This window comes from Aotus nancymaae, unplaced genomic scaffold (genome assembly GCF_030222135.1).
Source record: "Aotus nancymaae isolate 86718 unplaced genomic scaffold, 86718_ANA_hifiasm-v0.15.2.pri h1tg000221l, whole genome shotgun sequence".
NCBI lineage: Eukaryota > Metazoa > Chordata > Mammalia > Primates > Aotidae > Aotus > Aotus nancymaae.
The window spans coordinates 218,541-230,897 of NW_026988636.1; the positions used below are offsets into that span (position 1 = coordinate 218,541).

The window sequence follows — 12,357 nt, forward strand, 5'->3', positions numbered from 1 at the left end:
GTAGCTGGGATTACAGGCACACGCCACCATGCCCAGCTAATTTTTTGTACTTTTAGTAGAGACGTGATTTCACCATGTTGACCAGGATGGTCTCGATCTCTTGACCTCGTGATCCACCTGCCTCGGCCTCCCAAAGTGCTGGGATTACAGGCGTGAGCCACCGCGCCCGGCACAAAGGATTCTTTACGGTCATCTGTGGGGTTCATTTCACGAAGAAGCATCTTCAGGGTAAGAAAGAAAAAAGTCCAAGATGCAAATATATGCCAGGCACAGGCCTCCTGAGAAGTGGCCCTATCCTTCCTCCCTCCGCCGCCCCCCGCCCCTCCTCGGGTTTCGCCAGCTCCCCCTCCACGGCCCCCCACTACCCGCCGCTCCTGGGAGCAGGCAGAGGTCCCGGCGTGAGCAGACCCCTGCCACTGCGCCCCGGCCTCGTCCGAAACTCGCGCCCGAGAGCCCACGCCCGAGGCGACGCTCGGGATAACCACGGTGCTCCAAGGACCCGGAGGGCACGAAGAAAGAGCCCTGGCGAACAAAGGGGACGGGCCGGGAGCGCCGCAGCCTGGGGCGGGGGCCCGGCGACCGCGAGGCCTGGGGGCGCCCGTCCCCCGCGCCCCACGCCCGGTGCCAGCGAGCGCAGGCGTGCGTCTCCTTATATGGTCAAATGACACGGCGGGGGTTCTCGAGGGCGGGAGCCGCGCTGGGCTGCACTCGGCCGGCCCCGGAGCTGCAGTCACCAGCCGCCCGCCCGCCCGGTCCGGAGTCTCCGGCCCGCTTCGGCGCCGTGAGTACCTCCAACCCCCGGCGCCCCGGAGGGAGGGCGAGGGGCTTAGGCACCGGGGCTCGGAAGAGGCGGCCGAATCCCCGTGCGAGACCGGGCGAGAGGGGAGCAGAGCCGGAGTTGGGGAGCTGGGGAGAGGAGAGCAGAGCTGGGGTCGGGGAGACCACGGGGAGAGGGGAGCCGAACCGTGCGGGGAGAAGCCGGGAGAAAGGAGCTGAGCTGTGAGGTACACCCGGGAGAGGGGCGCCGATCCCTGGGGGTGCGGGGTGGAAAGACCTTGGGGAGAGGGGAGAGGAGCAGTGGGAGGGGGGTAGACTCTGGGGGCGCCGGAGCTCAGAGGAGCCCACCGACCCATCCCCAGAGGGAGGACTGCAGTCCACGTCCTCACCAGGTGGGGCACCGCCATGCGGGCAGGGGCCGGGCGAGCCTGGGCAAAGGCTGGCCGCGGGTCCCAGCCGGCGGCTGCAGGGAGGCGACGCTGTCCCCCTGCTTCCAGGCCCGACTCCCGAGCGGGTTGTCCTGGCATGGTGGTCTGCGCGGGGGTGTCCGGGCTATTTTTCTTTAGTAGAAATAAGTGGAGTTTGCAGTGTGACCTCGCTCCTTGACTCGGATAGACGTTTAGTAACTGAACCATTTGGTTTTTAAAAAATGGCTTATTTTAAATGAAAAAGATTAAGTTTTTCTTAAGTCACACTCATGTGATATCTTTGCCTACCAGAAATTGAGGGAAGAAAATATTGAGTGTTTTTCTGATTTTAAATGAATCAGTCATATTTACTTTCATATCTCCAATGGGGTTTTCAATGGAACTAGGCTAACCCTGTTAGCTGAAATGTGTGGCTGGCCTCCACGCAGTAGTGAACTTAGCGCTGAACTTAAGTCCCGCACTCCCTTCCACATATTTTGGAAGGTAATAAATCAAAATTTGGGCTTGGAATCAGGAGAACTGTCTTTAAAACAACTCCAAATACATCTCACATATTTGGTGCTGACTCTACTAATGAGTGTCTTATAATAATAAAGGAAAGTAAAAAATACTAAAAACACTATCCTGAAGGTGTTTTAGACAAAACAAACAAACAAAACAAAACAAAACAAAAAACCAAAAAACATTTGCAGGAAGTCTTAGTAGTACAGGAATTCCTATCAATTAAAGTCTACCAATTAAACTTTAACAAAACCAAACTCAAAGAACGTTTTATTGTGCATTTATATAAATTTTTTTCAAGTGTTACTAGATTTAGATCACCCCACAATTTAGAAGACCATCAATGAATGCATAGAATTGTGTTTTCCATGGTGTTTATTAGCCTGCCATAGTTTAAAATGCATTTCCACGGTCACAAGTCAATGAAGGCTGTTGATGGGCATACTACAGAGCAGGAACTGTTCTGGGCACATAGGTTCCTCCTCATTTTAGTTTACCGTCTCACAAACAGCCACAGGGAGATGCGGTAGGCTAGAGGATGCTGGGGACTGCATCTAGGCGGCCTGAATTCACATCTGGGTTTCTCAGCCTGTGCAGTGTGGGCCAAGTCACTTAATCTTGTGGTGTCTCCATTTCCTCCACTGGGAAACGGGGACAATGCTGTTGTCTTTTTGGCAGGTTGTTTAAAAGCCTGCACATCATAGACAGTGTATACATATTTGATAGCCTCATTTTTACAGGTAAAGACACTGAAAACAAAGATCAAAGCAACTTTAACTCAGGGTTTTTCAGCCTCTAAATGGTAGCCCTGAGATCTGACCCCAGGCAGCTTAACTTAATAACCTGAGTTCTAACCACTAAACACACCAAGGGAGGAACATTTGAACATTTCTTTTTTTAAAAAACATTTGAATATTTCTGTGAGGCCTTATGCTGAATACTTTGACCCAAGATTGCTTGTTAAACCACTTCCAGTACTGAAAGCTGTTTAAATTGCAGTCAAAAACACCCAGTAGAATATTGCCAAAAAAAAAAAAATCAGACTGGCTAATTAGGAGGAGTTTACTCCTGTCTTGTGCCGAGGGCCAGTTACTCAGTCTCTGTGACTCAGTCTGCCTCCTCCGTCAGCGTAGGGCTTGAGTTGGTAAGCTGTTCTCTTGACTCAGATGCCATGAGGTACAAAGTTCCTTGAGCTTGGGTGAATGGAAACATGAGACGTTGAGTTCTTCTGTGTAGTTTTATCATGAGAATTTTATCAAAGCCACATTTATTAAGTGTTCATCTCAGGTTGCATTATACTGAGGTCACTTCCTCAAGATGACCATCTGAAGCAAAATGCATGTGCTCTCACTAGTGGCTGAGAACTGAGTCTTCCTGGAGACTAGGCTGGCATTTTGACTTTGGGGTGAGTCAAGTGAATTTCCTCTGTCATCCTGAATTGTGGATTTCAGTTTTAGCTCCTGTGATGGTTACTTTCATGTGTCAGCTTGACTGGCCATGTGGTGCCCAAACATTTGGTCATGTGTTCTGGGTGTGTCTGGGAGGGTGTTTTGGATGAGATGTACATCTGAGTGGGTACACTGAGTTAAAGCAGGTTGCTCTCCATAATGTGAGGGGCCTTGTCGAAACAGTTGAAGGCCTGAATAGAACAGGAAGACTGAGGAAGAGGGAACTCCTCCAACTGGACTGCTTGAGCTGGGACATTTGTCCTTTCTGCCTTTGGACTCAGACTGAAACATTGGCTCTTCTTGGGTCTATAGAGTCTGCTGTTTTCAGACTGCAGCTTGCACCATTGGCTCTCCTGGGTCTCCAGCCTGCTGACTGCAGGTCTTGGAACTTTTTTACCTTTGTAATTGCATGAGCTATATCATTGCAATAAATCAATGTATATCTCTTATTGGTTCTACTTCTCTAGAAAACCCTACTACTATAGCTCTCTTGTAACATCTACTTAAAAATTCTCCCCACCAGCTGTCATTCTCCCTTTTCTAAGATTTGATCACTGCTTTGCTCCTGGGAGTCTTGGCTTTCCTCTTGCAGTTAAACATGCCCCCTGCATGGGGATGTCACGAGGGGTCTGGAGAAGCATCTGGTCTCCCAGGTCCAACCCAGTGCTCATGGGTAGTGTCACACCTGGTGTGAACTCAAGACTTCACACTCGTACTCAGACTTCATGACCCAAGCCTTTACTGCCCCGATTCTGTCTGCAGCCTCAAGATCCTCCAGGCATATGGTCCTGAGTGAGGTGAGGGACATCTGTGGCAGAAGCAGTGGCCTTCTTTTCATGGCTAAACAGAATTAATGTCAGAATGTCCTTGTAGTATGTAAATATGGAGCTTGTCAGTCAACAAGGAAATAGACCTGTCTGTTTGGGTTAATACAACTTTTGGAACCAGTAAGAAGCCAGCAGTCAATGAATGAAGCAGAAGGAAGTGTGCAAGCCTCTTGGGACAGAGTCCTCTTGCAGTGCACCAGAGAAACCCCACAGAGAGGCAGGACTGAAGTGAGAAGGAGGTGGCCAGTCATTCATGGAAGTTGCTGGACGCCAAGGGAAAGGCCAGCATGGGGGTGGGGGGTCATAGGCACCTCAGATATCCAAAAGAGTCAACAGCGATCGGCACTTGGGAGGAGAGAGAAGAACCCTGCCATGAGCGAAAGTGGGTGTTTTCATTTTGTAGGTGTAGAAGTGTTCAGAACTCCCTCAGGGAAGGCATGGTGGAGCAGTAGCACGCAGGATGCGGTCTCCCTCTGTCCCCACACTGGTGTGATTGATGGGCGTGAGGCCATCAGCCATTCTAGCCTGTGCATCTGTGGTTGTCCTGCAGTGCTGCAGTTGACGTGTTTTGGGATTAAACGACAAGATGGGATCTTAAAGGTGATTTAAATTATTTGGAACTAAGGCCGGGCATGGTGGCTCACACCTGTAATCCCAGCACTTTGGGAGGGCAAGGCTGGCAGATCACAAGGTCAAGAGATCGAGACCATTCTGGCCAACATAGTGAAACCCCGTCTCTACTAAAAATACAAAAATTAGCTGGGCATGGTGGAGTGTGCCTGGAGTTGCATCTACTTGGGAGGCTGAGGCAGGAGAATCACTTGAACCCAGGAGGTGGAGGTTGCAGTGAGCTGAGATCGCACCACTGCATTCCAGTCTGGGTGACAATGAAGACTCCATCTTAAAAAAGAAAAAAATAGGCTAACCAATAACTCCAGAGATGGTTATTAATACTGTGCATTTAACAAATTGGTGATTTTCAGCCCTGGGCGACACACCTAACTCAGACTTTGAATATTCCATGACTTTGCCAGCAATCCCATGAAATCGGACAGACTGCCACACCTACCCTTGTACTTAGAGGGTGCTACGAAGAGAAAAAAATAATAATGAACAAAAACGAAAGATCTGCAGATCAAAAACTTGCATTCAGGGTTTCGTTTCCAGTGGTAGTCATTGGAACCACTGTGTATCACATGATGACTTGTTCCAGGCATATTGTAAATGCCTAAACTGCATGATCTAAATTCCTCCTAACACCCTTTAGGTAGGAACTTTTTTCGTTCCATTTTATGGTGAAGCTGCTGAGGCCTAGAGAGGATGAGGATCTTGCCAAGGGTTAACGGAATTAGGAAGTAGCTGAGATACAATTGGAGCCCAGACCCAGCAGGTCCTCTCCCAGCATGCAATGCTGCCTGTCACCTGCAGCCTCGGGCAGGGCCCTGTCTATGCAACTCTCGGGCCAGATTTGGTCAGTCCTTAAGAGTAAGAGGTGATGACCACCTGGCCTCTATCAAGTGACTTTCATTCAAAGGCCCCTACTCTTCTCCCGGGCCCCTTTAGACGGTGATGATTACATTGCAGAATTGAGGCTCAAGTCGTTTCTCAAACTCTGTTTCCAGCTTTTGTAGTTAATTAAATAGGAGACATTGAAGTGATGATCAAATTGACACAAGTTTATCCATCATGCTGTAAAAGTATCAGTTAATGTTTGGTAATGGACAGAAAAGTTCATTGGTATTTTGGCAGAAAGCAACCTGGTGGAGCTCTGAAATAGGAGACGAAGGTTTCCACACATTCAGGTTAAATCTAGATGTCCCTGGTATATTTTGGAAGGTTTCTGACCAAAGCTAGTGAAAGGTGTAAGGTCAGGTCTGAAAAATTCCTCCTTCTGTCCTTGGTGTGACAGAGGCCTCTCCCGCTGGTCTTTCTGGACCTTTTTCTGGGAAGAGCGCCTACTCCAGTCACATTCTCACAGTCCAGCCTGCCAACCTGGTGCTTTTTTATTTATTGGGATGGTTTTTAAGTTCTCAATGAGCAAATTACCTTTTTAAATCTTCCATGTAGAATTTGTTCACAGAGTTTGTAACGTGCACTTAAAACGTGTATTTATTTGGATTTCCTCCTACAAGACAAAAATCTGTTTCTGAAGGGAATTTAATCAAGCAGGGTCCTAGGATCAGGAGCAAAGCTGTCTGGATGAAGTCCATAAGAAGGACCTGTCAGCGCATGAAACCAAAAGTTCAGCCACAAGGCACAGCAGCAGAGTGCACAGCGCCCAGCAGTGACGCCTCATGCACCAAGGCCGGACCCCGGAGCCAAATCTGCCTGGCTCCACCTTCAACGAGCTGCACCAGGGGACAAGGCCTGCCATCTATAAGTCTCAGTTTCCACGTCTATAAACTGGGGTTCCTAGCTCAAGGGACTGTCAGGGGAACTGAGTGAGTTAACGTCTAGGGAACACCTGTGAAGGGCCAACACAGAGCTGTCATTTCTGCTGTTCATTTTTCCACATCTTCATTTGTAAGGATTTGAAAGAATGTACAGTTGGAAGCCTGATGAGCTTAAAGCATAGAATATCTTTTCATAATGCTGAGCATGGATGACACAAGAGTCCATTTCCGAAGTGAAATTGTGTGGATTTGAAGAATGGTTGGTCCCAGCCCAGGTGGATTGGGGTGTGAAGGAGGGAGGATGAGAGCCAGCTGCTTCAGTCTGGGTGACCTGCCACCCAGAGCCACCTTCCATTAGTTGAGGGGTCCAGGGCTCCCTCCAGGCCACTTGCCGCTAAGGCTCAACCAAAGTTTCAAAAAGGACACATTTGGAGCTAAACAACAAGCACAGCCCATGTTAGGAATGTTTCTGAAATGGAAAAATATCAAACCAGAAAGGAAGTGTGTGGGCCTAATCTTGCATGTTTATCAACATTTTACTGCAATGTATGACATTTCTGTGTGCACAAGATTAGCCTTGGTATTTTTTTCTGGGAAGTATAAAAGACTTTTTTTTTTCCTTCTTTTTGTTTTCAATTTCTCTCTAGGGGAATTTAAAACCAGATATTTTCATCATAAAATTCTTGAGCAAGTCTGCCAAGGTGTCCTTATTTCTTACCCTGTTGCCTCTCAGCGTCTAACTGCTGTCTCTGTTACACTCACTTTTGCTATTCACAATGGAGTGCTAAGGAAATAGTAAAATTAAGCTAGACAAGACTGGCATGGTGCTAATAACTGAAACTAAAAATCGGTTTGGAGCTTTTCTGTTTGAAAAGGGTCACTTGAGCCGGGCATAGTGGCTCACGCCTCTAATCCAGCACTTTGGGAGGCTGAGGCAGAAGGATCACTTGAGGCCAAGAGTTGGAGACCAACCTGGGCAATATAGCAAGATTCCTATCTCTAAACAGATAGATACAGGTAGACAGAACAGATAGATTGAAGAAAAGAAAGGGTCACTTGGCACTAGGTCTTCACAGGTAAGGATTCAGAGTGTGGTAGGAAGCACAGGCTTGGGCACCTGGGTCTAATCAATGATCATCTCGCTTCTAGGCCTTTTGGTGGCATTTTCCAGTCCACCTCTAAGCTCCAGGGAATCGTGTGAGTAAAATCCTCCCTCCTGCTGAGACTGAGAGACTGCCATGTTGGCCAAGATCTCTAAAAAATCAAAGCGAGCAGTATTGATACCTTCCTCTTACCATTAAAGTCTTTCCTCACTTCCTCCTTATTGTGAACTTTCTTAAGAAGTGAGTCCAGGAGGAAGCAGTGACGTGAATTTACTAACTTGACTCAGACTTCTAAAGAGAACACAAATGGGGAGCCCCATTCAGAGAGTGACAAGGAATCCCCATGACATGATTAGTTACCTATGAGTTTCCAAATAGGATTTGGAAAGAGGCTTACAACTAGGTAGCCAGCGTAGCACATGGCTTCTCTGCAGCCAGCACTGCCCTGGCCGAGGAAGCTTTGTAGAACAGATGAGATTTGAGCTAGGCCTTGCAGCCAAGTAGGATTTGGCCTTTTGGGGAGGAGGGAAAGGGCATTCCAAGGCTAGGGACAGAGTATGGTCAAAGGCATAGAGATGAGGAAGAGGGGACCAGAGCAGAGGGTCAGGTTGGAAAGCGAGTTGGGGTCAACTTGCAAAGGGGCTGACATGCCAGGTGAAAAAACAGGAGCACAGTTTAGTTCTGTGGATCATTTCAGGTGGAAGGGCAGCGGGAATGTTGGAGAAAACAGCTTTTTGGTGTCATTACATTGAATTGGCTCACCTAGAAGAATAAAACTTTATTTCTTAGAGTTATTGCATGGCTCCAAATAGGTACAAAGAATTAAGAAAAAATTTTAGATTTAAAAGGGCTGAGAAAATGAAAAACAGCACATACAAAAGTAGAGTGGTAGAGTTACCAATGTGTCACTTTAAGATGGCAGCAATTCTAATCGATAGGACTATCTTCACAAGGACATGTAGGTTCAGCAAGTGACACATTGAGGCAACTCTTCTCATTATTAGCTGTGATCCAAATAATGGCTTATACTAACATCCATTGAGCAATTGCAGTACACACCAGCAACTATTATACATGCTTGTCACAATATGCAGTGGCTATATTATTCCTGCTGTACAGGTCAGAAATCTGGTGAGAGAGGTTAAGTTACTTGCCCATGGTGACGTAGCTGGCATAGGGCAGAGCCAGGATTTAAGTTTAGTCAGTCTCGCATTTGGGCCCTTGAATTGAACCCCTAGGATGAAGTAACTGAGCAATTTAATCACGTGCTCCTGGGATCCCAGAGGGGCACTTGGCCCACAGTGGTACAAGAGACGTGGACTGTGGGATCCGAGGCTCTCCTATCCTGCTTGCATGCGGCAGGCGTTCAGGTATTGCTGGCCCAGGAAGTCCATCGCCCTGTATGGCAGCAGGGAGGTGGGCCAGTTCTGTTCCTACTGAGGACCCACCAACAACAGTGATGCAAGCTTGTTTATGGAGTATTTTCAGTTATTGTGCATTGCAAAACTTAAGAACATGAGCATAGGTTAATATTTATCTTCGGGGAAAAGAGTTTCCTGTAGAAGATTTTAGAATTAGGAACTGCTGCATGCATATTCACTCAGGAATGCGTGTGTGTGCAATTCATAGAGGTAGCTAAGAGAAACATTGTGCAGCTAAGTGCAGACGGCCCCAGGGAATGATGCCGAGATAACGCAGCCCTGGGCAGGAAAAGGCGCTTTGGGGAAGGCACTCCGTCTTCTGTTTCTTACGACAAAACCTGGATCTCTGCATGCCCCAACCCTATTGGGATGGGGAGCACTTTCAGGTAACCACTCTACACCAGCCTGAAGGGAAAGGGCAGCTTCTGGCAGGAGCCAAGGCAAAATGGTTCCCAGGGAATACAGCAGAGCAGGTTGTCCTGGGAGAACACAGCCTGCACCTTGTGAGGTGGGATTCGAGAGAGCAGGTGGAAGGGACCGGCTGGGCCTGCGGAAAGTCTCCCAAGTCTTGGCTGGATGCTTAGTCCAGTAAGATGTGGACAGTATCCACATTTAGAGGGACAATTTCAAGTGTCACATGTCTCTGTCAGTGAATCAGTCTTAAACTGTAGCTACTGCATTTTTGTGACATAAATATTAACCATAGGAAAATGGAATTCTGCAATGTCCTGGATCCGTGTGCATGTCTTAGCCAGCTTTCCCATGTCTGTGCAGGCACTCTTTGCTCTGTCTGGGGACTCAGTGACCAGAGCGCAGGCTGTGGTGACATCTGGTGGCTTCACTCTCATGTTGTTGACCTTGGAGTTTTCTCCCTCAGTTTTTCTTGAAGGTCAGCCCCAAAAGGCACATTTCCTAGAAATTGTATCTCCTTTCCTTCCTTTGTCACTGATAACTTGCCACCCCACTACACAATGCCTGCTCTCTGGGCAGGGTACCCGACTTGTGGCAGTCACCATCTTCCCAGAGGGAGGCCAAGGATCTCCTTGCCTCTCCCGGTGCCTGCTCCATGGGTCTCTTGTCTCAGCTGGACGGTGACTCATGAGTCATGGAAAACATTCTGCAGCTTTTCCCCAAACGAGCAGTCCTCCATGAGGTGGCTCGCCTGCACAGGGGGACACAGATAAGTTCTGGAAAGGTGGAAACTGACTTTTATTTTGAGATAGAGTTTCATTCTTTTGACCCACGCTGGAGTGTAATGGCATGATCTTGGCTCACTGCAGCCTCGGCCCTCCACCTCCTGGGTTCAAGTGATTCTCCTGTCTCAGCCTCCTGAGTAGGTGGGATTATAGGCACGCACTACCATGCCTGGCTAATTTTTGTATTTTTAGTAGAGACGGGGTTTCAGCATGTTGTCCAGGCTGGTCTCGAACTTATGACCTCAGGTGATCCACACGCCTCAGCCTCCCAAAGTGCTGGGATTACAGGAGTGAGCCACCCTGCCCTGCCAAAACATACTTTTTGATTCTTTTAATTCTGGTAAAATACACAGAACATCACAATAATCATCTTAACCACTGTTAAGTGTACTGTTGAGTAGTAGGTGCATTCAGATTGCTATGTAACCAATCCCCAGAGCTTTTGCTTGTTGCAAAACTGAAATATTGTCCCCATCAAACCCATTTATGCCTGGTATTCCATTATTGGAATGCTAAGCATGCGGGAGTTATTTATATCCTACTGCTCAAGGTCATCGCCAAGGTCTGATTGCAAAAATTCAAAAAACTGCATCCTCAGGCATGAATGGGTTAAACACTCACTCCTACAACCTACAACCCTCCTCCCCGCTTCTTTCCTAGGGCGAGGCCCTGGAGCAGGCCATCATCAGCCAGGCCCCGCAGGTGGAGAAGCTCATTGCCACGACGGCCCATGAGCGGATGCCCTGGTACCACAGCAACTTGACGCGCGAGGAGGCCGAGCGCAAACTTTACTCTGGGACGCAGACCGACGGCAAGTTCCTGTATGTGGGGCCCGGGATTTGGGTGCGGTGAGGACTGTGGCTTGTTGGCCGGGATCCTGGGGACTGGGGCAGACGTGAGTGTGCAGGTGGGCTGTGAGGGTGTGCCTGTGTTCACATGTGCACGTGGGTTGTGCGTTTCTGTTGTGCAAAGGGACTTGGACATGGGGAAGTAGTAGCAGTGATTAGGAAGACCTCCAGAGTCGGTCCCTTGGCCTGGCTTGGAATCTGCCCCCGCCCTTCTGCCACCTGCTGGCTGCGGCCCTTGGGCAAGTAGTGGACCTTGTTTGCCTGCCTCAGTTTCCTCTCTTTCAATCAACAAATATTTACTGAATACCTACTGTGTACCAGGCACTGAGGACATGGCAGTGAGCCAAACAGACACAGTGCCTGTCCTCATGGGGCAGGTAGACAAGAAAAGGAATCAATAAAATAGAGACGCTGTCAGATGGTGCTAAGTGCCCTGTGTGCAGGTGGGAAAGGGCTGCAATTTTAGATTAGGTGGTCAGAAGAGGCCTTCCTGAGAAGGTGACTTTTGAGTAAAGGAAAGAAGTTGAGGAGTGAGCTATGCAACTTTCGGGGGAAGGGTGTTCCTGGAAAATGCGATGGCAAGTGCAAAGATGAGGAGGCAGGAGTCTATTTGGCGTGTTCTAGAAACATTGTGGAGGCCGTGTGCCTGGAGCTGAGTAAGTGAGGGGGAGAATGGGAGGAGGTGAGGGCAGGGCAGGGACTTTAGCTTTTCCCCCAAGTGAGGTGGGATCCCTGGGAGAGTGTTGAAGCCGTCCCCCTAACTGTCCGGTGGTTGACAGCAGTACCTCCCTCCAGGGTCCTCTATGAGGAGTACATGATTAATACGTGTGAAGCAGTGAAGCAATAGGACGGTAACTGACATAGGAAAAATGTGGTAAATACTAGCTTTTATATGTGGGTGAATGTGCGTGTCTGAGCCACAGCTGAGGCCGTGTGGCTGTTTGTGAGTTTGTTAATGTGAAAAGAATCTCTCAAAAGCTCTTTTTAAAACTCTGGCAAGTGTTTGACAGCCCGGCTAGGGCTGTTGCTGTCTGGTTTGGACACGGGATCTTTTCTATAACCAATGGGATCCAGATGCAGCTGAGGTCACTTGGGCCTCAAGATACAGAGAAATTGGTGCCTGCTTTTCTCCCATGACCTCAGGAAGCCCAGTGTTTTCCCCCAAGAAATCTGTGGGGACAATTCCTGGTCTGAGCCCCTGCCTGCCAAATCCCTTGAGTCCCCTGCCTCCCCCAGGGCTTTTACCTCTCCTTCGGTCAACCCACTTGGAGGAAATGACCACTTCCCTTGATTTGCCTCACCCATGTGAAGTTTCTGTAGATTGCCTGCAGGCCTCTTGCAAGATGCAGCTCCTTCTCCAATATTCTGTTGTGGGCTGATGAAATAACTCACCCTACCATAAAAATTCAGATTTG

The 12,357-nt window shown here is 48.6% G+C and overlaps 1 protein-coding gene across 2 annotated transcripts in view; it reads left to right on the forward strand.

The window, feature by feature from the left end:
• LOC135273059 (tyrosine-protein kinase ZAP-70-like) overlaps positions 1–12,357 on the forward strand; it is a 56,526-nt gene that overhangs the window by 32,190 nt on the left and 11,979 nt on the right. For both annotated transcript variants that reach the window (XM_064371919.1, XM_064371920.1), the window contains exon 2: positions 10,755–10,915. In XM_064371919.1, coding sequence (XP_064227989.1) covers positions 10,755–10,915 — 161 coding nt within the window. The remainder of the gene's footprint in view (positions 1–10,754; positions 10,916–12,357) is intronic.